Source organism: Ochotona curzoniae, unplaced genomic scaffold, assembly GCF_017591425.1.
Source record: "Ochotona curzoniae isolate NIBS_2020 unplaced genomic scaffold, NIBS_Ocur_1.0 scaffold_4701, whole genome shotgun sequence".
Taxonomy (NCBI): Eukaryota; Metazoa; Chordata; class Mammalia; order Lagomorpha; family Ochotonidae; genus Ochotona; species Ochotona curzoniae.
In genome coordinates this window covers 7,850,085-7,876,569 of record NW_024467122.1, presented here as the reverse complement: position 1 = coordinate 7,876,569, position 26,485 = coordinate 7,850,085, and the positions used below count along the sequence as shown (strand labels likewise).

Genomic DNA, 26,485 nt, shown 5'->3' with positions numbered 1-26,485 from the left:
GCCGCGACCCCGGCCGCGCGGTGGGCGGGGCGCGCGCGGGGATTCTTTTTTTTTTTTTTTTTTTGGTCAAACTTTAGCCACGTGAACCGCCCCCCATTCACTTTTGCGCCAATCGCGCGGCGCGGACGGATCCCGAGAGGGGCCACGGCCCGCCGCTTCTGCCGCCGCCGCCGGTGCGCTTCATAACGCGCTGTGCGTGACGTGAGGGGCTCCTGTTGCAATGGCGAGCTAAGCCGGAGGATGTGCAGCGGCGGCGCCGGCCACGAAGAGGACTGGGGCGGGCGCAGTGCGAGCCGAGCCGAGCCAGCCGCGGGACGCCAACGGGGCGGGACGGGGGTCCGGGCCCGGCTGCCACAGCCGTCGCCATCGCGCTGGCCCCGAGCCCCCGCGCACGAGCGGGAGGAGCCGCCGCCGCCGCCGCGTCGCGCCCGGGCATGGTCCCCTCTTAAAGGCGCAGGCGGCGGGGGCGGGCGTGCGGAACAAAGCGCCGGCGCGGGGCCTGCGGGCGGCTCGGGGGCCGCGATGGGCGCGGCGGGCCCGCGGCGGCCGCGGCGCTGCCCGGGCCGGACCTCGCGGCGCTAGGGCGGGCTGGCCTCCGCGGGCGGGGGCGGCGGGCTGAGGGCGCGGGGAGCCTGCGGCGGCGGCGGCGGCCCGGCGGGCGGAGCGGCGCGGGCATGGCCGCGCGTGGCCGGCGCGCCTGGCTCAGCGTGCTGCTCGGGCTCGTGCTGGGTTTCGTGCTGGCCTCGCGGCTCGTCCTGCCCCGCGCCTCGGAGCTGAAGCGAGCGGGCCCGCGGCGCCGCGCCAGCCCGGAGAGCTGCCGGCCCGGGCAGGCGGCCGTGGCGTCCCAGGCCGGTGGGGCGCGCGGCGACGCGCGTGGGGCGCAGCTCTGGCCGCACGGCTCGGACCCGGATGGCGGCCCGCGCGACAGGAACTTTCTCTTCGTGGGAGTCATGACCGCGCAGAAATACCTGCAGACCCGCGCCGTGGCCGCCTACAGGTGAGCCCCGCTCCTCCCGCGTGCGGCATCCCAAGGCTCCGGGGCTTCCCGTGGGATCGGGGTGCCCTCCCCCGGCCGGTGCGGGGCGTGGGCATCAGAGGTGTGCGGCACCCGGGATCGCGGTGGGCTTGTAGGGACTCGGGGACTAGGGTCACCCCTCTGGGTGTGTGTCTCCCACTGAGCTGTCGGGCAAGTCCCCTTGTTGAAAGAGCCCCAGGGCCCTGTGTTTGCTTTCTAGGGCTGTGGAAGACGGACAGCCGGCACCCGTGACAGTGGTGGCTTCTCTGCCCGTGCAAAGCCCGAGCCCACGTCCGGATGCGTTTAGGTTTCCCCGTGGGAGTCATTCCTGTACGGGATAGGCAGGGCGCCGGCTGCACCAGCTCAGCGACGCCGGCTCTGTTGAACACAAGGAAAGAGAATCGGGGACCAAGCTGCCCCAAGAGCGGGTTGGGCTCAATGGAAGGCGTCTTGCTTTGGCCCCCGGTGCAAGGCAATAAGCAGTGTGGGCAGGCTTCCCCTCACAGGAGTCCTGGAAGTGACTGCAGGCGCGTCGGGGATTAACAGGGATTAACCCAAGTCTTTAGTACTGGGAGGTGGTTTTGGAGAGGCAGGCGTGGTTCCGTGGGAGTGGGAAAGCAGTGCAGAGGTGGGTGGAGGCCACCTGCTTGACTGTGTGACAGAGGCTGGGTTCCCCTGTGTGAGGATCCTGGGGCGGTGGGTGCTGAGCAAGGCTGGCCAGGTTCCTCGCTTGTAAGCAGCACCTTTGCTGGCCGGGCGGGGCTGGGATTTGAAGCACTAGATGCTGTTGGGAGGAGAAAAAAAACCCCTTGGGATCTTCCTCACCTAAAGAGGAGGAGGTAAGGGTTGAGAATAAAGGTGATGAGCCGCCTGTGTCTGGCTGAGGTCCTGGGCCAGCGCTGTGCCAGGGAGGGCTCTGTTAAAAAGCTTAGAATGCAGCTCGGGCACCGGGTGCAGCAGGCAGGAGCCATGCGCGTGGCCAGCTCCCAGGGTTTGGTGCCAGTCCTAAATTGTCTGAGGTCGCTACGTTCCTAGACACAGGCCAGAGGCTGAGGGTGAGTCTCCACTGTTGGATTTGCAGTTTGGTGGCAGGTCACCGTGAACCAGCGGCCAGCTGCAGGGCCATGACAAAAGAGGTCGTCCGGGTCGTTAGGTGATCCCTGGTCCCCCGGCCCCAGCAAATAACGCGTGTATGGTCACAGAACCGCGCCGACCGTGCGCAGCGTTGTACCAGCCGGAGTTGGCATTGTGCTCTTGGGCATGGCTTTCAGGAGCTCAGGCTTTGTGCTACCTCTGGCCGCCTTGCCACATCTCCCACCTGATCTTAACTGTGGATGTAAGATTGTGCTACAAGCCAACGCTACCTCCTATCTCTTCTCTCTTCCGGATCTGACAGGGGCCCATGGGTTCCCAGGGCGGCCCCTGCCCCTCGGCCCATCCACTCGCCCACCTTGCGATTGTTTAGGCTGGCTGCAGGACGTGGCGCCGGCGCCCTGAGCTGTCAGGACCTCTCAGGAGAGGCCCGAGGGAGGCTGGAGGTTTCATACTGTTCTGTCTCTGAGGTTGGAAGTGCTGTGCCCCGTTCACAAAAAAGGAGGTTTCAGATCTTCCAGGCCAAGATGGAGCCGGGTCTGGAGCCGGGCATGCTGGAAGGTGTGTTTCTCAGAAGAAAGTGAATCCATTCTTTGTCTAAGAGTAGAGGCTCCAGTTAACCGTTGCTTGGCTTACAGATGAAGGGCACACCACACTGACATTGTGGTACCAGATATTAGCCATGCCAGAGCTTAGGTCTGGGGACCAGTGACCAGCAGGTTCTTGGGGGTTGTTGGGGTGCCATAAGTGCTAAACCCCACCCCCCACGAATCACTGCTGTGAGGGGAGATGGGCCTGTGTGTGTTACAGACCCTGCCCTTCATGGGCGGAACAGTCCTGCCATTGCCCATGGTCACTTTGCACTGAAAGTGGAGAGAGGGTCCACCGCCAGAGAGAAGCGGTTACAGCTGATCGCAGAGCAGATGGAGATGTTCAAAGACGCCAGTGTGGGTCAGAGACCAGTGTGGTCTGTCTCACCCTCCAGGCCCCAGGAGCCGCTGGCCTTGCCCTGAGGCTGTGTTAGAGCTCTGACCACACGCCACCCCTGCGGGGCCTGACCCTGAGAGCCTGGCATAGCATCACCCAGAGGCTTTCTCTCCTGGTCAGGGCAAGCCACTCAAAGAGGTTGTTGGCTGCTAATAGGTGCTGGAACGGGAGGGGTGGGTGGGGTGATGTCCTCCCTGCTCTGGGTGTCATGAGGCTTCAGGGAGCATGGCATCAGGCTGAGGTGTGCCAGCAAGCAGCCTCCTGTAGGCATCCCCGGTTGGACATGCCAGCGCAAGGCTGGAGCTGCCTTCCTGCAGGGCAGGGAGAGAAGGGACTGGGAAAGACCTGGACAAGAAAGGCCATCGCCTCTGGCCATGTCCTGGCTCTTTGAGAAAGCACTCCTACCAGGGCCTTGATGTGGGAAAGGCAGGTGGGTGGCTGGCAGTCCACAGATGCAGTGTTTGTGTTTGGACCCCACCAGAGTTGTTTATCATGCTAATTAATGGCCAGTTGGGAAGACTCCAGCAGGATTCCTTGTGTTTAGTTAGTAGTCACAGTTTGATTTCTTAGTTACATTTTGGCTATGAGGAGTTTGTAGTTTGATGTCTAACTTTCCCTTTCTGGTTAGTTTCCCTCATCCCCACTTCAGCTCAGAAAATTACTGCCTTGGGGAGTTCTGTTTATTTATTTTTAAGATTTATTTTTTATTTGAAAGGCAGAGTTAAGAGATTGTCCATTCGCTGGCTCATTCCCTGAGTGGCTGCAGAGACGGGCTGGGTGTGTCTGGCCTGAAGCTAGGAGCTGGGAACTTCCTCCGGGTCTTCCACGCAGGTCCAGGGAGGGCTTTGGGCCGTCTTCAGCTGTTTTCCCAGGCAGATTAGCAGGGAGCTGGATTGTAAATGGCAGAATGGGCCTCGAAGCAGTGCCTGTATGAGCTGCCAGCATTGCAGGCAGTGGCTGTTCACTTTTCCCGACTTCAGAAAGTGTAGGCGTCGTGTCAGCCTTGTAACTGCCCCCTCCCCCAGCAGTGCCTTGTCTCAGCACCATGTGTTGGGTAAGCGCTCATCTCCCTACTGATTCCAAATGCCATCTTTACCACGTTCAAACTTCCTCTGGCTCCATTGATCTCTCCTTCTAATCTTGTGCCAGTACCACCCTTTGGCATTATTGGAGGTTGAGTAACATTTTAATATCCGGTAAATGAAATTCTCTTTATTCCCATCTGTTTCAAACGTTTCTTGGCTCCTTCACCTGACCGTGCCTGCAGAGTTCTGCTGCTGCTGAGACCTGGCTGCAGGCGTCTGCCCTCACCCTCGGTCGGTCCAGCACCTTGGGTTTAGTTCAGTTCTTACCTCTCCTAGGCCGCACATGGGCGAGGCTTGTTCTTTACTTTCTCAGGAGAAAAGAGGTGGCCGCTTTTTCCCAGTGCGTGCCCTGGGAGGGCCGCAGGGCAGAGATTGGCATCAGGCTGCGGGGACCTGTGGGAAGAAAGCTGGAGAAGCCCTCTGAGGTGCCCGCGTCGCGTTTCCCGATCGCGTCGCACTGGCCAGTGACTCTTCCCAGGCTCCGGCTGAGGCCGCCTGTTCCTGTTCCCAGCCTCACCAAGCTCCTCCGGCCTTATCGTGCTCCGAGTTCGTTTCCTGTTTCTTGGGTTGAGTAAACTGTGTTTATCTAGAACCAGTTTAGAGCACTGCTCACTTTCCTGGCTAAAATGCACCTTGGCACCCATTGACCAGGAGACTCCCGGTCAGCAGCCTGCAGGTGGACTTGGGCAACGCAGTCTGTCCAGGCCGTGAATGTTCTGTGGGAGGTGAAGAGTGGGGGCCCTATCTCCGTGAAAGGGTCCGGGGGTTCCCATGTTGGTGCCTCCTGCCCCGTGGTGCCCACTTGCTGGGCGTTCTCCTGTTGCTGGTTTCCCTTTCCCCGGTCTGTTTAGCTGCTGCTGACACAGAGGTCCCAGTTGTTGCTGAGTGCAGTCTACGACAGGAAAGGATGGCGGTTCTGGGAGTGGAGGGGCCTGAAGGAGTCGCTGTGCCCACTGTGCGGACTGGTCACCGTCTTGGAGGATGCTGATGCAGAGACGGCAGTGGGTCCCCTACAGTGAGCAGTGACAGCCACGGGAAGCAGCTGGGAGAGGGGACGGCTCTGTGGGTGTGAGGTGTGGGCTGTGGACAAGACTGGTCCTGGAAGCGTGGGTTTTGTGTTACAGGTGTCTGGAGCTGACGGGACACAGTCCAGCAGGAGGGCACCTGCACAGGATCTGTGTTTAGAGGACCAGCCAGCAGCATTACTGTTAAGTGGGTGGCAAGGACTTCCTTTTGTCAGGAACCATTTATAGCAGCATTCTCAGGCTGTACAAAGTTACCAACTTATATATTAGCCTGCTGTAGATGTGTGGAATTTAGAATCCTGCCTGTGGTTATGTTGGCCAGGCAGGACCAGATGATGCTGTGAACCCTGTGTGGCCGTGGGCCTCATGTGGCCTGGGGGCTGCACGCTCCCCTGGCCAGCCCTGGATGCCAACTCCCATGGGCTACATCTGGTGGTTTTTCCGCTGGCTGGTTTCCAGGCTAAGAGAGTGGAGGGTTGAAGGAGAGGTGGTTGGCGGCCTGCTCGCGGCTCCTCCAGTGCTGCATGTGCTGGCACTCTGGGCCCTCCTGACCCCAGAACCTGCCTTCCCGGGGCCCGCCCTCCCAGCACAGTTAGCACCAGTTCACCCCCTATGCTTTCATCGCTGGCCTGATGGTGAATGGGTCCTGCTGTGGCTGCTCACTGAGGACCCCAGAGTTTCCCCACCTGCTGTTGGCCTTTGCGGCCATTGATTCTAGGCAGACTCTGAGGAACAAGACACCCAGGTAGGAGTTAAAGTGTTGGAGGTCACCTGCTTGCCTTAACTGAGGACATTGCTGAAGGGAGCCTCAACATTTGCCCTATAGACTAGTGCAGATGGTTAAATGTCATTCATCCAGTTGGTTCTTGGGAACCAGAAGGTCAGGGGTGACTGGAGTCATAGATCCAGAGCCCGGAAGGAGCAGTGCAGCTGGAAGAGCTTTGGGCATCGCGCGTGCGATGCTGGTGGTGGCCACAGGCACGTGGCAGGTGCCGACTGGGCCGTGGGTCCAGCACACACAGAGGGTTTCAGAAGCTAATGTCTGCATCAGGTGTTCTGCTTTCAGTTCAGTCCAACCCCAGTTGGTAACTGGCCGGTTTTGTCCAGGTTTTTGTGCAGGCCGGGCAGACAAAGGGCCTGTGAAAGTGGTTGAAGTATGTGTCAGGCTGCCTACCTTATCTGTGAGGACTGTTTCCGCAGCCTTATCAGTAGTGGCTGAGAGACTGGAAAAAAATGTGGGTGATAACCCCTGGCACCCACGTGTGGGATGGAGCAGCTGCTGCCTGGGCTGGCCAGTGCACTCCGTCACTCCAATCCATCTGTAGCACGGTTGGAGCTTCTTCAGCTTTCTGGCCTCGAGCCTTGGTCTTCTCACCCATTAAATGCGCACAATGATACCTCCCACACCTCATGGAGATGCTATGCGAGATGGGTTGTTGCAATGCATTAATTGTTCCGTTAAAGGGTAGCCGTTGGTGGTTGTTGAGCAAGCTTCTCTTGCAGAGGGGTCTGCACCACACAGCTCCAGCTCCCCCGTTACAGTTAGGTGTTGTTGACATGGCATGCTTGGCATGTGCCACAGTAGCGGGCAGGCGAGGTGAGGTGACGGCAGCATTCACCTGCTGTCTCTGACCCTGTCTGCTTGGATTCTCATGTTTGGAGTGGGACATATCTGTGGTCGCCACTGGTTAACCCTTCCATCATCTGCTGAAAACCTGGGCTCGGCGGACAGGTGCCTCTTTGCTCTTAAGGCCCTGGAGATGCGTCCCCTGCTGGTGGCCAGGCCGATGCTGAGGTGGGCTCAGTAGGGCTGGCTTTCGCCTCGTGTGTGTTATGGTTTGGCAGGAGTGTGATGTGACGTCAGGATTTCTGTTCTGCCTCCCCAAAGCACTTGTGACTGCTCATGTCCAAAGGACGTGCCCAGCGAGACAGTGAACATTTTAAAAGAGGAAACCACACAGCCGGAAACCACACTCTCGGGAGGGGAAGCTATAACTGAATACATTCACTGCGCTGCGGGGACCCACGCGGAGCTCCGCGGCAGTGGGCCTGGCAATGCCAGTCACCTCCTGCCGGCTGTCCAGGAACGACCAGTGCTGCTCCCACTGGCAGTGGGGTTCCACCCTCCGTGTCCCTTTTGGGGACCAAACTGGGTCCACACACCAACCAGAGGTGCTTCAGGTGGCCCCTGGCCTCCTCCATGGAGCAGGGGCCATGAGAGTTCCTAGGGTCAGTGTTGGAAGCAGGGTTCACCCCTGAGCCTGGGCACGTGTCCCCAGGGACTTGCTGCCTGGTTCCCTGCTGTAAGGCTGCTGGCCACACGGGCCTGTCTGAGCCCGGCTGGGGGTCACGATGGCACACAGTCCCGCTCCAATGCTGGTGTGCAGCAGGTGGGGCATGCCCATGGGGCGGTGCCCACGGGGCTGGGGCCTGTGTGCCTTGCCCTGAGGCTCTCCTTCCTGCTTTGCTGAGGCCTCATTTCCTTGCTGATTTTTCTTATCCTGTGGGTATTTTAGTTGCCTTAAGCCCCTTTTTGTACAGGGAAGAGCATAAATATCTAAGTTTTACCATGGAAAACCCTGTTTTCCTGTCTTCTCTCACTTGAGAGGTGAGTCTGTCCTGAGCGCCTGGGACTTCCTGTTTTGTGACCATAGATGAGTGAGTAACAGCGGCGGGGGGAAACTTGCTGAGTCCCCCATCCTTTAGTGAGCAAAGGGGAGTGGAAGTCACATGCTTCAAAACTTAGAACTCCTTTTACTGTTTTTCTCTCAGTTTTGTGCCTGTTACATAAAGAAAAAATATTTCTTTTACACAGAAGTAAAATCTCATCAGTCCTTAACATTGCTTTGGTTGCTTGTTACATTAAAGAGTACGCCTAGGTAGTTTTTTCTCCTAAGCTTTGGATACACCCCTCCCCTGGGGAGGCAGAATGTGTAGGACAGCCGGTGCACACAGCCAGGCACACCGGGAAGGCGCTTCCAAGTGAGGACCTGCGCCCGTGCTGAGCTCCCCGGGAACAGGGGCGGGTGTGTCACACCAGGCTGACCATCACTGTGACGCTCCAGGAACCTGGCCTGCTGCTGAGGCGGACAGGGCCCCAGCAGCCTGGCATCAGCCCGGGGTGCTCATTTGCCCTGTCCTGCTCTCCACTAAGAGTGCGACTGAAGCTGTCCCAGTAGTTGAGATCATTCCATCGCTCGCTGGGGTTGGAGCGTGCAGGCTTCCTACAGAGAAATCTCCGCAGTCCCCAGGAAACAGCTGGGTGCCCTGGAACTTTCCCTGGGTCGCTTAGAAGGCAGCCAAGGATCCCTGGGCAGAGGCACCGTGACGCTGTGGGGACGCTGTGAAGGCTCTCTGAGGGGGAACCGGGGCTCCTGCTTAGGGGACGGGGCGTGTCTGTAGGACACATGGAGCCCCCTGAGCCCCACAGTGCCACTAGGATGGGCGTCTCTGCCTCCTTGGGCTCTCCCTGAAACGAGGGTGCATTTTACAGTTGCTGCATCACGGGGTGACAGTGGCTGTTGCGTGTTTTCAGTAGGAAGAACCGTGACACATCTTACAGGTGTTACGGCGAGGAGACCTCAGCCACTGGGCTACCACGCCGGGCCCGTAAACTGTTTTTAAACTTAACTAATTCCATGTTTTAGAATGTCAGTTTCGGGGCCAGTATGGTAGCCTATTGACTGAGGTCCTGGCCTTGAATGTGCCAAGACCCCAAATGGGCGCCGGTTCTAATCCCAGCAGCCCTACTTTCCATCCAGCTCCCTGCTTGTGGCCTGGGAAAGCAGTCGAGGACGGCCCTGGGACCCTGCACTCGTGTGTGGGAGAACCGGAGGAGGCTCCAGGCTCCTGGCTTCAGATCGGCACAGCTCTGGCCATCGCGGCCACATGGGGAGTGAATCAACGGATGGAAGATCTTCTCTGTCTCTCCTCTCTGTAAACCTGCCTTTCCAATAAAATTTTTTTAAAAATCTTAAAAAAAAGAAAACATCAGTTTTGTAGGCAGGGAGAAATTTTGTGGCTCAGTTAGTGACGGTTACACAGCAGGCATAGGCTTCGTACCTTGGAAGTGTACTGAGGTGCGGAGGCGCTGTGTCCTGGGAGCGTACCTGGCCCTGACTCTGCATCCCTCCCGATGCGGAGATGTGAGGGTAGCAGTGATCACCTCTGCCCACCTCCTCCCACCTGCTGCGCCCACTTTGCCCGCGATGTACCTCTTTCCACACGTTAGATTCCTTTTCAGGTTGCTCTCTGGGTGGCTGTTTAGCCCAGCACAGCAGAGCGCCTGCCGTCCCTGGGCCTGGCTCGTGGCTCCAGCTTCCTGCTTCCCTGCTGACCCCCGGCTCGGCTCCGGCCACCATGGGCATTTGAAGTACAGGTGCTCATGCTCTGCCTCTCCCATCGTCCCTCTTTCCTTCAAACAAAGTACATGGTTCCTCAAGTCACTTTTTCACTCTAACATACACAACTGCAACAGTGAAGTAAGATAACAGCAGCATCCCCTGGGACGAACAGAAGTGTGCATCCGTGACTTTCTTCATCCTGACTTTGCAGTTTCCCCTTTCTGTGTGTGTTTCCTGGGAGCAGTGGTTGTCGTGGCTGTACGCCCTCAGCTCTCAGCACCCAGCCAGAGGGAGGGTGGAGGAATGCTGTGGGAAGGTGCCTGCCTCTGATGCCGCATCCGTAGCCAGCTGCCAGATGGGCAAACCCTGTCCTTCCTCCCTCAGTCTGCACTGCTGTGGGAGCACATGGCTCTTCTCCCTGCTGCCTGCTGCTTCCTTCCCACTCTCTCTGTCCCCATCCTGGGGACCTCAGAGCACACCTGTATTGCCTCATCTCTCTATCCTTCTGTGGGTTGAAGAGTGCAGAGATGCCCATGTCTCCGTGGGCTCTGCCAGGCCCTGAGGGGCCTACCTCCATGTCTGCATGACAGCGCTGCTTCCCTCCACACGCCAGGCTCTGCCTCAGACCCTCCGCCGTCCCTCTGCCCTGGAAGAGCCTGGGCTGCCTTCTGTACCCCACTCTCTTGGGGAACTTGTCTCAAGTTTGCAGGCTCTGCTGAAAGCTGTCCGTCTCCTGATGTCAGCTGTGTGTTAGGGGTCGTGCTTGGCACCTGCTGGGCAGAGAAAACATGCTGAGTGAGCAGTTCATTTGTTGGTGGAGATGCTGGTGGTGATTTTATGCAGCGGGGGCTTTGTGGCCAGGGAGTTGGTGGTCTCAGAAAATGAACCTTCCCATCCTGATCTCACTGCCCTGGCCATTTGGGTTTCATCTGGAGCCAGGGCTTAGGCCAAGATTCTCTAAGGATTGGGCGGGTTCCGCGATTCCCGGTGGCCTGAACGGCCATTAGGAGGAAGTAGACAGATCAGGCAGCTTCAGGGCAGGCAACTGGGGAACTTCTGCTGGCTAACCGATACTTCCTTTAATTCCAGAACGTGGTCTAAGAGCATTCCTGGGAAGGTGGAGTTCTTCTCCAGCGAGGGCTCGGACACATCGGGGCCGATCCCCGTGGTGCCCCTGCGGGGCGTGGACGACTCGTACCCTCCGCAGAAGAAGTCATTCATGATGCTCAAGTACATGCACGACCACTACCTGGACCGGTATGAGTGGTTCATGCGCGCGGACGACGACGTGTACATCAAAGGAGACCGCCTGGAGAACTTCCTGAGGAGTCTGAACAGCAGCGAGCCCCTCTTCCTGGGGCAGACGGGCCTGGGCACCACGGAGGAGATGGGGAAGCTAGCCCTGGAGCCCGGGGAGAACTTCTGCATGGGGGGGCCTGGTGTGATCATGAGCCGCGAGGTCCTGCGCAGGATGGTCCCGCACATCGGAAAGTGCCTGCGGGAGATGTACACCACGCATGAGGACGTGGAGGTGGGGAGGTGTGTCCGGCGCTTCGCTGGCGTGCAGTGCGTCTGGTCCTACGAGGTAAGAGCAGAGTTCCTCCTTGTAGGAAGAACTGTTGGCCTTAACAGTGCTGGGGAGTCGGTCAGTGAGGCATGGAGTGGGGGGCCTCCAGAGACAGAGACGTCACAGTGATGTGTTCATGATCATCCTGCAAGTCGTCCTCTCTGACCTGTGCCAGCTCCATGTGTGGAAGTGCCAGCGTCCTCTGCTCCAGCCTCCCAGAGGCCCGTTCTCCTCCCATGCTGGCCCATGCAGGGCAGGAGCCCACACGAGGAGTGATGGTGAAAGGCCGGGATTGATTTTGCATTTACCTGGACCTTGGCTTCGGGGTCGGTCATCCTGTCTGAGGGCACTCTGTTTATCCTCTCATCAAGGCTGACTGGTGACCTCTCAGCTCTCCTGACATGCAAAGGGCGGCGTCCACAGAAGCTGCGCTTGTTAGGTGTCGGGGGAGTGGGCTGTTAGAGCTGGCCACTGTATTGGCAGGTGTGTGTCCCTGGCCTGCACCGTGGAAGCCAGCCATGCGGTGTCAGGAGGGGCAGACCGTGGGCCTCACGAGGGGCCCGGGGGGCTGCCAGCCCGCTCACGCAGCGACAGGCACCAAATGCAGAGGTTGTAGTTCTTGCCCATACTGTTCTCATCCCACATTTGCTGTGACTGTTTCTTTGCGAGTAGTGGGTGGGGTTTCAAGGGTGCTTTTCCGTGTGATTTTAGATGGTAAATTCATGAAGTTACAATTGGTATGTGATCCTGCACATCCAGCCCCAATCCCCCGGTGAACAGACACCTGTTCTCAATCCAGGGGAAGCCTCTTGGTGAGGGTTTATGCAGCAAAGAAAGTTACTTGGGGCTTCTTTCTGTTTTATGCAGACTACAGCTGGTTGTATCTTTTTTTTTAAATTGGAAAGGCTGATTTATAGAGAGGAGAGGCAGAAAGATCTTCAGTCTGCTGGTTCATTTCCCAAGTGGCTGCTGTACTGGAGCTAAGCTGATCTTAAGCTTCTTTGAGGTCTCCCACGCAGGTGCAGGGTCCCAAGGCTTTGGGCCATCCTCTACTGCTTTCCCAGGCCACAAGCAGGGAGCTGGATGGGAAGTGGATCGGCCAGGACACGAACTGGCACCCACATGGAATCCCGGCGCAGGCAAGGCAGTCTTTTGGCCACTGAGCCATTATGCCAGGCCCTGGCAGTATCTTTTAAAATTTATCTATTTTAAAGACAATTACAGAGGAAAAGAGAGAGATTTTCCATCCACTGGTTGACACCCCAAATGACCACAATGGCCAGCACTATGCCAGGCCAAAGCCAGGAGCTAGGAGCTTCTTCCAGATCTCCCAACTGGTTCAGAGGCCCAAGCAATGGAGCCGTCTCCTGCGCCTTTCCCAGGCGCATTAGCAGGGAGCTGGATTAGAAGAGGAGTAGCCAGGACTCAAGCTGATGTTCACACAGGCTGGTGGCCCCCACTTGTGGTATATCCTGAATTTTACGCAGTGATAACATTACAGTGAAACTGTGTAATGCCTTTGTGTGTTTTGGAATTCTTCGCACTTAGAAGCCTTGCTGGAGTTGCATTGGGTAAGACCTGTCTTATGCAGTCCTAATGATCCATGGACATCCAGCAGAGCCAGGATCTTGGACTTTATCACGAACTTGGCTGTAGGATTAGTGCCAAGATGGAATTGGTGTCGTCCAAGGGCCACGGGATCAGAGGATATCTTCAGCCATTTTTTTCCCTACATTCAGGGGGCCTGGCGTCACCCTGTCTGGGTGCTTGAAGTCACCCCTTAGACTTAATGTTCCCTGCAAGTGGCCTTGGGGCCTGTGTCAGGGACAGCAGCATTGAGGTCCACCCTGGGGTAGGCCAGTCAAGGGCCCTTTCTGCTTTTTGGTCCTTTGAGTGCATAATGGCAGCAGAGTTCCTGAGCTGGCTCTCCAGGGGCTGTGCCTGCCCCTTCCTCCATCTGCCTTGTGGGAGCTCTCTCCCTGCTCCTGTCTGTTGCCTGTTTGCAGTCTTGGCCCCACATCTGCTGGGATGCTGTCTGTATGATGGTTTTGTTAGAGCACTTTGTTCTGGAAGCGATGTCTTTTCCCGGATGGCGTCATGGGATTTTTACTCTGCATGCATTGTGAATCCAGGCCCAGTGTCATTCACTATTCTTCCTGGTGGGGTTTTTATTCTACGCACATCACAACTCCATTCTCTCCTCGTGGCTTGTGCTCTGTATGTCTCATTAAAAGGAGTTCTTCCCTTCTCTGGGCCACAAACGTCTGTCCGGTGTATTTTTGAGTGTGCTGCAAGCTTCTCCCTTGCAGCTTCTTGTTGTCCTTTATAAAGGTTTTCTCCTTTGGGATGTTTGCTGTGTGCTCAGGCCTCTCCGTTTCCTTTTCCATGGGGCTTGGGTGCCGCCCGCTGGAGTCCTCAGGAGTCCTCCTTCCTGAGCCCAGGAGCTTTCAACACACCAGCCTGCGGTTGGAGTATAAACTCGGACTATTCCAGAATCTTTTGAGAAACATCATTGAAAAATAATTGAAGCAGTTTTATTTAGACAAACATGTGAAACACTATACCATACTGTTATTAATAGGTAACGAAAAGATGGCTTAAGCATTCTCTTCAGTTTATTTATTTTTTAATTTAAAGTTTTTTTTTTTAATTGGAAAGGCAGATCGAATTTATGAAGAGAAGGAGAGCCACAGAGAGAAATCTTCCATCCACTGGTTGACTCCCCAAATGGCCAAGCAGCCAGAGTTAAGCTGATCCGAGTCTCCCATGTGGGTGCAGGGGCCCCAGCCTGTCCACCGGTGCACTCCCTATGGGGCCCTGGGACTTAGTTCAAGTCCATGTGGGTGGCAGGAAGCTGACCACCCATCAAGAGCCATCATTCCTGTGTGTTAACAAGAAGCTGAAATGACGAGCAAGGCTGAATCAGACACTCTGCCATGGGATACGGGCGTCCTGCTTGATGGCTTCATGCCAGGCTGAATGCCCACCCCAGCCCTGATTTCTGGGTGTCAGACTTGCTCGGAACCCCTCTGTGTGGTTATCTGACTCCCTTGCAGCTTCCAGCTCTTCTCTTCGCCGCCCAGTGTGGAGTGACTTCCTTGGGTCTGCCATGCTTGGAGTTTGTCAAGCTTTTTGGGTGTGCAGGTTGCTTTTCTTTGGAGTTGAACGCGTAGCACTCGTTTCTTTAGATATCGTTTCCACCGCACCCTCCACTGCCTTGAAAGTCCATCCTACATCTGCTGGTCTCTGTTAACTTTTCTGTATGGGTCGTCTCAATCGATTTTGGTTATTACACTGACTCCTCTGCTCAAATCTGCGGTGAAGTGAGGTGAGGTGGTTTTTTTTTTTTAAGATTTATTTATTTATTGGAAAATCAGATATACAGAGAGGAAGAGAGAAAGCGAGGAAGATCTTCTATCCACTGATTCACTCCCCAAGTGACCATAACGGCTGGAACTGAGCCAATCTGAACCTAGGATCCAGGAGCTTCTTCTGGGTCTCCCACGTGGGTGCAGAGGCCCAAGGTTTTGTGTCGTCCTTGACTGCTTTCCCAGGCCACAGGCAGGGAGCTGGATGGAAAGTGGAGCTGCTGGGATTAGAACTGGCGCCCATATGGGATCCCGGCGTGCTCAAGGTGAGGACTTTAGTCACTAGGCTACCACACTGGGCCCTGCAGTGAGATTTTCATTTAGAAACTGCCTTACAGCTCCAGAATGTTGCTGGACTCTTTAAAATAATAGTCCTAATAGTAATAACAGTGATGTCTGATTGTTTAGTGCTGCGCTTTTTCGGCTGTGAGTGAGCCATGCTGTCTTGTTTCTGTGCCCATCTCAGCTGCTTATAGGATCTGAGGATTTATTGAGATGTCAGACTCTGGCCCCTCCCCAGGGCTTGGCGGTGCCGCTGCTGTGGCAAGTTCTCAGAAGTGGCCCGGTGAAGTCTGTCCCTGTCGTGTGTGGTCTCAGGCGTCCGCGTGCTTTGCTTAGTGGACAGAGATCTCTTGGGTGCCCGGAGGGGAGACACATCCTTGTGTTGGCCGAGAAAGTGTGTACCTGTTGGTGCTTGCCCTGAACACGGGCCAGGCAGTGGAAAGCTGTGCCTTGGCCGTCACTTCCTGCTTGTGCAATGCCTCGAGGTCAGGTAGTGACGGGGCTTTCAGCCTCCTTCCTGAGCTTGTCAACAACCCCTTGCGTGCCTGTGACCTTCTGGGCTCTCAGCAATCTAGACTTTGGGACTTTGCAGAGCCCCAGATGGACAGCTTCTTCCCCTGCTTCTCTTCTGAAGTGGTTCTCGCCCATTCTTTGCCCTGTCTGCCACACCCTCGGGCAGTTCAGTATTGAGCAGTTGCTTGTGTTTGATTTTGACAAATACGCAGAGGCTGCAGGGAGCTCTGGGCAGGCTGGTTAGGACAGCCATGTCAGGGAGGCCTCAGGACCCCACAGAGGTTGCGTGATGGCAGTTTGCTAGGAATGGGACTTTGAAGGCGCTCCAGCGCCCCCCCCTCCCCCGCGCCCCCCGTGACCCTTGTGGTGGCTTCAGGCTGCATTTTTTTCGCTGTGATTGTGGGCTTGGGTTTTGAAAGCCAAAGCAGACCCGGGAAGTGGGGGATGGGAGTAGGGCAAGTTAAAAATGGCACAAAGCTTAGTTCCCATAAACACTCCATATCATTACACACTGTCAGCTCAAATCCAGAGCCCGGAAATGGTCGCCTCTGACAGTGTTTGGCAGTGGTCTCTCTACTTTTCTGGAAGAAAGGATGTTTGGGGGGTCTTTAATAAAACTCTTCCCTTTCATTGAAGCCACCCGAGACCATCCGTTGCGGTGTCCCTACACTTGAATTTGCTTTGTGTGGCTAGGTGAGCTTCTCCTAAGTATCCCTTTCTATTCTGTTTGGGAAGTCAGAGTGTTGTGCCTTAAGAATTAGAAAGACTTGGGACCGGCTAGTTACAACATGCCTGCATATCCATTTATTACTTAAGTTATGGTGTCTGTTGGCAGCAACACACTGCCCACTTGGGGCCCCAGCAGCACAGGAAGTGGACTCTACCATCTTCTAGCCTGGTGGGACTTGGAGTGCAGAGGGACAAAAGTGGAGAAAGAAGGGGGGGGACACACTAAGGTGGGGTGACAAGGTGACAGGTGGGCCCGATGGCGCAGGTGTTGACGGTAGGCAAGGGGGCAGTGAGGACGCACCTGTGATGCGTTAGGGAAGTGGTGGTGACACTGCAGAAGGTCTGCACGTGTAAGACAGCCTTGCTCAAGCTTGAGCGATGCAGAAGCTTCGGTCGGGAAAGTGTGTGCACATATGTGCATTCACAGTCCCAGTACATGCTGTTGCCCTTGCATCTCCACCCAGCTGCTTGTGGAAGGCACAAGACCAGGTGACGTGCCCACCAACAAGCAGATTGCTGGGCCCCATGCCTGGCATCTTGCAGGTGGAATCCAATGACCTGCACTGGACACTGGCTTCCGTGGTGACTCGTGCCTTTGCTCCCGTTCAAGAGCAGTTGCTGCTGCTCGTCCACAGTCAGATAAACATCTGTGACACAACAATGTTTGGGAACATCTCCCTTCTAGTCCCTGGATTGGGTGGTAGAGAAGCCTGCCTTGGGTCTGGCCATGACCATCCTGGATTAAGACTGGTGGGAAGCAGCCAGCTGTAGCTTACAGAGACCCCCGGCTCCTGTGTTACAGAGATCTGCACTGCGTCCATGCGTGTAGCCTGTGTTCCTCCTCTCCTCTAGGCTGTGGTAGCAGCTGTTAAGTAGCGTACCAGTTGGAAGGGAGTGGAGGTCAGTGGGCAGCATGCAGGAAGACCAGGGTTGACCAGGCACTGAAAACAGAGCATTTGTGGCCATAGATGAAGCCGGCAGACATTCAGAAGCTGAAACTAAAAGATAATTTTAAGTGCAGTTGGTTTTTCAAGTGTGTCTGGGTGATCTGGTCAGAAATCTCTCTCAAGCCTCAGATTGACTTATGCAGTGATCTGCACTTTTTACAAAGTAGTTAGGGCGTGTGATTGGGTGACTGCGGTGGCGGGAGGGCGTCCTGTGGGGGTAGAGCCCACCGCCTCCCCTTGCATCCTTCAGCATTTCCACAGCACATCCTGGGTGTGTAGGCTTCCCGGCCCAGCACCCCACCTGGGCAGGAGAAAACCCGACACCTACCTGAGGGTGGCACCTTTTACAGGACGCCTGGCCAGGGCTCTCTCAAGAGAGGAGAGAGCAGAAGGGACTGTGATGGTCATGTGCCGTGTGGCACTCTGGACGGGGAGAGGGTAGGGACGGTGGGCAGGGACAGATCAGGAGGAAGTCTGTAGTTGGGTTCTAGCATCTTGGCTTTCATGAGTCTTTGGCAGCAGGGGCCAGCCTCGCAGGCCATGCCTGCTGCCCGTCCGAAGAACGCTGGGCCCTCTGTGGCTGAGTGGACATTGTGCAAGATGTGACGGGGAGCCTGGAGACTTCTAGGAAATAGCAGACAGGGAGGCCTTTGTTTGCCAGGGCTGCAGGCGTGGAGACCTCATAAAGAGCTTATCATCTGAGCGGGCTTATAATGAACCGTGTTATTACTGCAGAAAATGTGTAACGGTCCGTTAGAGCAGAGCTTCCCCCGGCTGAAAGGGATCCTTGCGTGTTCGCTCAGCAGTGTAACGCCAGCGCTCCTGCTGACCTCATCGCGGGTAACCCTGTAGTGTCTGGCTTCTGAGTTTTGTCTCAGAGAAGGAATAAAGAAATCAGAAATGACTTCCTATGGGCTTTTTCTCCATACCTCAGAGTAAGGATAAAAGAAATCAGCACAAATACTTTCTTTGGTGTCGGGCCCTGACTTGTGAAACTTTTCCTTTTGTAAGCCGCTGAGCTGGGGAAATACTGAAGGCATTCTTTGCACACTCATTAATACGTCAGTGTGTCTCCCACACCAGGGACTCCAGATTTATGTTCTTAGCCATACTGATGCCTTTTATCAAGTGTGTTCTTGCCTCCTTGAGGAATGCCTGTTTGTCATTTCGGTGTTTATAAATTGACTCTATAATAACTTAGAGTTTTACACATTTCATCAGGTAAGGTGAATGTGAACATCGGAACACCCCACACAGTGCAAACACGTCACTTTTTAAACAGCGGCTAAAGTCACATGAGAACTGTGTGTCTGCTGGACACAGTGCTGCTCCCACTCTCCCTTGACTTGGCTTCTCGGCGGGGATGTCAGGAAGTGAGGGGAAAGATGCTGAGTTACTTGGAGTCACCAGTGTGGGCAAAGCTGGGGAGGAAGCTGGAGTCAGCCGCGCTTGGATGGTGTTCAAGGGCAGTTGGCGGGGAGAAGACCTCCAGGGCTTATGTGTTGGGAACAGTGTGACAGTGCTCGGGGACAGGCCTTGTAAGAAGTCAGTAGGTCCAGAGGGTTCCAGCCCCGCAAATGGAGGAGAGTTGCCACAGGGTAGGCTTGATGGCAAGGTGACCTTGGCCTACTCTTGCCTGTTTTTGTCCTCTGTGTCCAGCTGTGGACTGATGCAGCAACATGCACTCAGCAGGTGCAGGCCTTTGACCTTGGCCCTGCTGTGCCAGACGTATGAGAGACCTGGGGTCATGTCCCAGAGAGTGGAGGAGATGCTATCAAAGCAAGCATTTGCTTTAAAAAGAGCACCCTCAGAGAGTGGACAGGGTACAGGGGTGCACCCCCTCTTCCCACAGCTGGCTGGCCAGTCTGCAGGGTGGCTGGGGACAGCACCTTGGATGAAAGCTGAGTGTGGCTGGTGGGAGTAGCGAGCTGCGAGCTGGGCAGAGAGCTCTGCTAGAGGTTTGACTGTAGCATGACGTTCACATTCCCACTTAAAACTGCCTTCTTCTAAGAAGAAAGCTGCTTTCTGTTTAGAGCTCTGTGTGTCCCTCGGAAGTCGCTCACGGCCTTCCCGGAGCCCCAGGGATGGCCCAGGCACAGCCTTTGTTTGTGCAGCTCCCTCGCCAGGCCGTCTGTCACACTCTAGCTGTCACAGTAGGTCAGTAGCATTTCTGAATGAACACTTAGAAATCAGTGCTGATTTCAGGAGACTGTAACAATGGAACATTGATTCAGCTTTCCAGTAATTTTTTTTTTTTCTTTTTTGGCATGGATAAGGTCAAGAGGCTCCATTTGCTTTTTGGCGTAGAGAGAAAACTCATCTAAGCTGTATTTTCCTAAGCCTGTTTCCTCTTCTCCACTTAATTTACCCACTCAAGGCCACGTTCCTTGCAAGGACAGCTTCGGAACTTGATCTGGGCGGTTGCACTGCAGGGCCTGCGATTCTGCTCATCAGTCACTCTTTATAGGTGTGAGTACAGTATACTCTAAATGGAGCAAATCTAAAAATAATAATAATAAATAAATAAATAGAGCAAATCTTTGTTCTTTTTTTAACTGGTACATGTTGTCATTATTTACTTGAACCAGTCATTTTCGGTTGTGGACGATTTTAAACAAAGGGAGACTTTTTATGGTTCTTAAATTTATTTATTGGAGTAATTTTTAGTATCTTCATTTTTTTTTTCAAAGATTTGTTTATTTTTTATTTGAAAGAGTTACAGAGAGAGAGAGAAGCAGAGACAGAGAGATCCTTCATCCATTGGTTCACTCCCCAAATGGCCACAACAGCTGGAGCTGAGCTGGTCTGAAGCCAGGAGCCAGGAGCTTCTCCCAGTCTCCCATGTGGCTACAGGTGCCCAAGGATGTGGGCCATCCTCTGCTACTTTCTCAAGTCCATCAGCAGTGATCTAAATTGGAAGTAGAGCAGCTGGGACTGGAGCCAGCACCCATAGAGGATGCCAGTGCTGCAGGTCAAGGCTTAACCTGCCACACTGTGATGCCAGCCCCTTTGTTCCTTTGTTTAGGAATTTGTTAGGGTGATAATAGGTGTCATGCATTGGCCAGCGTTGCTTGTTAGTCTTGCCAAGCCAGTGTGGAGGTGGAGGTTAAGGCTGTGGTTCAGCTGGATTATTGAAAGTATTGTAACTGGAGATTTTGGATCTCCAGTTTCTAGACTCTGTGTTAGGAAGTTTTCAGTGTTCTGGACCGTTGCTCAAACAACAACAACAGAAAGTCCTCAAAATACCTTCAGGGTCTCTGGATCCTCCCACCTCGACAGTGGGTGTTTTTTTTTTATTATTTTTTATTATATTTTGACAATCTTTACATAGTTAATTAGGGTAAAAAGGTTCAAGGGCTACAGGAAAGTGGGTAAGACTATTATTTTTTCCATATTTTTTCCTTCATGTTTAAAGGGGGGTATTAAGGGAGAAGGCCCACCCAATTTCCCACCCTCCCCAGATCTCGGATGTAGGGTATGCTCTGAGGTTCTTGCTCAGGTGGTTTGATATTTCAGCAGTTATAAATTGCTGCCAATCTTGCCACTCCAAGCACTATGAGGTCCTTGAAGAATCCACTGGTTGACATAGTCCATCATAGAGTTTCTGTTTGCCCCGTATTTTGCTGCCAACATATAGCTGAGATGGTTGATTGACCTGTTCTGTCTTCTCTCTTTTCTTGGTTAGGGTTCTGAGTCCAGCATTTAGATTGGGGAGATCTCCAAAGAAACTGAGGTGTTCTCAAACCAGATTCTTGTATGTGCTAGCAAGTACAGGGCCCAGCACAGTCTATCGCCCCGATCAGTTGGTGGTTGCAATTGCTGGGTTGGTTCTGTTTTCACTCCCGACTTCCACTGCAATCAATGGGTGTTGCAGTCCAGCCTGGTTCTGCCCAGCACATACTCGGCCCTCGCATAAACCAGTGGGAGCTGCAGCCTGGTTGGAGCGACCCGCAATAACCCCCACCAGGCCTGCCCCCTACCCTGGTTTGCCAGTATGTGTAGCAGTAGTCCTGTCTGTCCCACACCCCATTCCACCCCAGCCACTGTTCCAGTTTTATGCCCTCCCGTGGAAGTGGTAACCCTAGAGGGAGGAGCCCACTATTTCCCTCCCAGGCCTCTCCCACTCCCAGATTATGCACTCTCCAGGTAGTTCTGTGGTTTGACTTGACAGAACTAGCCCCCAGTGCCAGCTTCTGCCAGCTGATGCTGTGGCTAAGTCCAAACAACCCTCATCCACTCTAATTTTGTTTGCACCATTAGGAATAATCAGCCCAGCCTGGCTTTTCCCTGATCTAGTCCACCTGAGGCATACAGGTGTTATAGCCCTGCCTAGTCTGGTCTGCCCCCATCCCAGCCTATGCTCTCCAGCGGGAGTAGCTGTCCAGCAAAGGAACCACCCCTTATTCCCCTGCCGGCATTGCCCCCTTGTTCTCACGCTTGCTGGTTGGGCGCTGTGGTCACTTCCGGTACAGGCAACCTCACCCACCTTAGCATTCCATATTGTGCACTAGTCTTTGTTGCGACCAAACCTGGCTCGACCCACACTGTTCTGGTGCTTGGGTTTGTCAGTGGATGACGTGGACAGATTCACCCTGGTCTTCCCCTGACCCATGCCAAATGTATGTCAGTGGGTAACTTTCCATGGCCTGTTCTGGGCTGTTTGACAGTGGGTGTTTTTTAACCATGTGATTGGGTTTGAGAAAGTAGAAGGTGAGAATACTCCATGGGCAGTCAGGTTTGTGTGGTATTCTGAGGTGATCGCAAGAATGAAAAAAGCCTGACAAGTGCTTGTTAAGAAATCTTAATTCTCTGCCGTTTTCTTGACTTCTCTGTGGCTGGTTGAACTGTGGTTCCCCCAGGAAGCAGGTGCTAATCCTGGGCATTGTGGGTGTTATTCTGCCTGGCAAAGGGCCTCTGCAGATGGATTGAGGCTGAGTGTCTGCGGTGTGGACCCTCCTTTGGGCCATCCCAAGAGTTCTGAGGGAGGCAGAGGAAGAGCTGACACCCATGAACAAGAAGGTTGAGATAGGGATTGGAGAGATGTGGCTGCAATCCCAGAACAGGTAGGGGTGGTCCCTGGACTGAGAGGGAAGACATGTCTGTGTGCCAAGTACCCAGAAGGGAATTCAGCACTTCCTGGAGCACAGGCCTCTGAGAGGCCCAGGGGTGACTCCCAGCTCTGTTTCCAGGCAGTGGGGTTCCCACAGTTCCATTGTGCTTGGTGCCTGGTGTGTTAATGGCAAGCCCTTGGTCCCCGCTACCGTCCTCACTTGGCTGGTTTGAAGCAGGATTCTGATACTACGGGTGGAATCCCTGGACCAGGAGTTGCAGCAGCACCTGCTCCTTGGGTACCCGCTCCCATATCAGGACGCTCAGCCTGTAGCGTGCCTCCGCATCACAGGTCTGGGGTCTCATGGGCAGACCCACTCTGAGAGCTGCTGGGCTAGGGGCTGGGGGCGAACAGGAGAGGTCTTGGGAAAGTTGCTGAGCTACCCACACTTCACCCAGAGATTCTTGGCTCTCACCTGTGTCCTCATGGCCCCCGGATCTGTGGCAATCCTAGGCTGTCCTTGTTGGCAACCTTGGCAGTGTGGAGCGTTCTGCTCAGGTGCTTGTGTGATGCTCTTCTGCATGTCTGCTTCACTCCCTGCCACCCCCAGAGAAGGCCTTGTGCTCCACTTTGCCAGACATTTAATCCAGAGTTCTCCTGGAGCCTTGGCTTACCCTCTATCTGTGCAGTTGTTTATTTATGTTAGTATGAGGTTGTGGGTATTGATTTCCTATTTTGGCTTATGCAGCACTTTATTTTGGTTGCTCTAATTTTCCCAGTCTTGAGGGTTGGGTGCTCTGTGGGTTGGACCTGCCTTGCTGGCTCTCAGCACTAGAAGCCGCTCTGGACCATCTTGTGTGTTCCCTGCCCTCTTCCCAGGATCAGTTAGTTCTTCACGACGCCCAGGCCCCACAGGCCCTGTCTGCCAGAGAAGGCCGTGGGCACCAAGATCTGGGCACTTGTTTGCTTGTGGTTATTGGGATGCTGTTTCGTTCCAGACCTCCTCAGGGTGCAGGGCAAGAAAATGCATATGTGTGTGTGCCCCGAGCCGTGCATGCCTAAATGTTTGACGGGCCGTCAACCTGCATTAAGGGCAATGTGAGTTGATGGTGCCTCCAACTCTAAACTTTAGTGTGTGTATCAGTGCAGCCAGTGTCAGCTTCAGCACCTGCTGTCCATGGGCCCAGTTCCTCCATTCCAGTGTGATCCAGGGCTTCAGGCGTGGTCATGCATGTTGCATGGGAAGCACCATGCTGTTTAGGGGTTCAAGAGCCTTTATTTAGTCTTTCAGGCTTGGCTCAGGTCTGGAGGGACTCAGGTCAGCTCTCTTTTCTTCCAGCCTCTTCCCAGAGGGGTCCTGTTATTTTAAATTCAGTCATATTGTTCAGTCACTGCCATCTGGCATCTCTAACCTCTTCAAAGGTTTTGTTTGTAGTAATTGATGTATATGAGATGGTTGACTCTCCTTAAAGCTCCATGTCACATATCTAGCATTCTGAAGAATTCTGCTGCCCTAGGGGTCCCTGTACTTGCCCTGTTCAGGGCTTCCTCCACCTTCACCCACAGTGCCCTCGGCAGCCAATAAGGTTTTGTTGCCTCTTTGGTTTTGCCTCTCCTGGAGTGACGTGTAATTGGAATTACACAGGTTTTTTCTGACTGGCTTCGTTCACTTGGGAGTGTGCATTAATTTATTCCTGTCCTTTTTATTTCCTTTTCATCACCAAATGATGTTGCTTGGTGGAGCTTCAGGGATGGGGAAGCTATGATTAAAGATGCTGTAAACATCCATAAAACTCAAATGCATGTTTTTGTGTCAACATATATTAAATCGACTGGGTAAACCTCTCGGAGCGTGGTTGCTGGACCACCTGTGAGACCAATCAGCCTCAGGAGACCACTGGAAGGCGCTGCCACGTGGCTGCAGCATGTGGCGTGGCCAGCATCCTTGAGTGAGATTCCAGTGGCTCTCTGGCCTGAGCCATGACTGATGTTGTCAGAGCTGTTAGGATAGGAATCAGAGGCTTTTGAGTTCAAGTTGGAGGGGGTAGGTGGGGAGAGTGTCTGACAGATGGCTTCCTGGTGGGACACAACTCTGGATCACTTCCGTGTGACAGGTGACCGTACATTTCAGGCGCGGGAATGAGAGAAGGTAGCAGCATCTTGGAAGGCACATGTGAGGAGTGACGGTAGCTCAGGGTGCTTGCCCTGGTGGGCTGAGACAGGCTGGAGTGGTTCCTGCAGGGTGTTCCAGGCATTCCTGAGGAGATAAGGCCTAAGTGATCATTCTGGGCTCACCCTCACTCCGTCCAGCCTAGCGGGTGCTCTGGGTTCTAGCTGTTCTGCTGTCCTGTTTTGTCTTGTTAATGTCTGCTGATGTGTTTTTATTTGATTATGTGTTTCTGACTTTGTAGTTGGCAAGTAGTTTTCTGGCTGTCCATATGCTTGGGCACCTGGACTGTTCATCCAGTGTACTTAGCCCTAAGTATACCGACACAAGCCTTAAAAACGTCTGAGCAGTTCACAGAAGGTGGTCATGTGCCATGTTTCATACCCGAGGAGAATTCAGCCGGAGATTTTAAAGATATATGTGAATTGCTCATTCATGTTCATTCCTTCTATTGGGGGGGGATGGAGCTGGGCAAAGGGACGAGGGAGTGTACATAAGCCCACTCTCACCATTATGAAGTTTAGTTAATGACAGATTTGAACAGTACCATTGTAGAGAAATCTTGCATCTGCTGGTTCACTTCCCAGATGGCAACAGTACCTGGGGCTGGGGTAAAGCTGGGAGCCTGGAGCTCTGTCATGGTCTCTAAAGTAGGTGCAGGGGTTCAAGTAATTTGGCTGTCTCCCACTATTTTCTCAGACACGTTAGCAGGGAACTGGGTAAGAAATGGAGCAGCCAATAGTTGAACTGGCACCGGTATGGGATGCTGGTGTCAGAGACGGTGGATTAGCATACTACACCTGTCACTAACCCCTATGTTGATGTGTTTCTGTGATTCATTCAATACTCAGCACAGTTGACTTTTAGCAAATGCTTGTGCCTACTCTGTGACAGTCACTGGGCTCAGCCACAGGCCACTGCCCTGTGCACGGTGTGCCGTGTGTGGCCCCTGCCCCTGTGCGCGGTGTGCCGTGTGGTCACTGCCCCGTGCACGGTGTGTGCATGGGAGGGAGTGTTCCCTTGTTTCTCACAGGCACAGCACCAAAAGCGTAACCCTCCTGGACTGGCAGCTCGGGGGCATGGGACCTTCACCTGGAGCAGAGTGTGGCCACTGTGGAGGGCCACGGCGGGGGTCCCAGTCTGAGCTGGCTGCTGTCATGTGGCAGAGCCTGCGTGTCCTGGCCTCCTGGCCTTCGTGGGTGTGCCTTGCCCAGCTGATGCTGCATACTGACCCCTTCCCTTGACGGGCAGAATGCTCGTGGTGTGATGGAGTAGACTGCTGCAGAGGAAAGGCATTCTGGAGAATACATTTAGAAATATTGCAAATATGTAAGAATAAAAAGTAGCCTCCATCTTGTAGCCAAAGGAAATCTGAGATGAATAAGACAAGGATTTCCCCGTGCCATGGAATGTGTGGCCCCAGGAGAGGACAGATGTCATATTACATCTCAGGAGAGCACGTGTGTCCTACTGTATTCCGGGTAGATGTCCTGTGTAGTAACACATCCCAAATGGATCTCCGGTGACGCAGTGCATCCCTGGAGGTAGACAGCCCTGGTCTACCCAGCATGGAACTGGCTTGTCATCAGGTCAAGTGTCATTTTGTTTTAGAGTTCTTTAAAAAAATTTTTTTTGTTTAATCATTTTTATTTGAAAAGTCATAAAGAGGTGGGACAAACACGGTAATTTTTTAAACTACTGGTCCATTCCCCAAATGTGCCCGGTAGCCAGGTCTGGACCAGGCAAAAGGCAGCAGCCTGGAGATCCATCCTTGTCTCCTGTATGGGCAGCAGGAAGCCAAGGACTGCAGCCCTCACCTGCGTGCGACCTTCCAGGGTGCACCTTGGCTGGAAGCTGGAATCAGGTGCAGGGCCGGGACTTGCACATGTAACTTGCGTTACGCTGTGAGATAGCCGTGTCCTAGGTGGTGGCTTGGTTTTTGTCCCAAATGCCTGCCGTGGAGTTATTTTCAGTCTATTGACTTTATTTATTTTTTTTTTAAGATTTATTTTTATTGTTTTTTTTATTGGAAAGGCGGATATATAGAGAGGAGAGACAGGAAGATCTTCTGTCCGATGATTCACTCCCCAAGTGAGCGCAACGGCCGATGCTATGCCGATCCGAAGCCAGGAGACTCTTCCGGGTCTCCCACGCGGGCGCAGGGTCCCAAAGCTTTGGGCCATCCTCGACTGCTTTCCCGGGCCACAGGCAGGGAGCTGGAAGGGAAGTGGGGCTGCCGGGATAGAACCAGCACCCATATGGGATCCCGGGTGTGCAAGGCGAGGACCTTAACCACTTGTGCCACCGCACCGGGC

The 26,485-nt window shown here is 54.3% G+C and overlaps 1 protein-coding gene across 1 annotated transcript in view; it reads left to right on the top strand.

Annotated features, from left to right (window-relative positions):
• The first annotated feature begins 665 nt into the window (after positions 1-665).
• CHSY1 (chondroitin sulfate synthase 1) overlaps positions 666-26,485 on the top strand; it is a 44,084-nt gene continuing 18,264 nt past the window's right edge. Inside the window, exons 1-2 of the mRNA XM_040968366.1 lie at positions 666-997; positions 10,637-11,132. Coding sequence (XP_040824300.1) covers positions 675-997; positions 10,637-11,132 — 819 coding nt within the window. The 5' untranslated portion in view covers positions 666-674. The remainder of the gene's footprint in view (positions 998-10,636; positions 11,133-26,485) is intronic.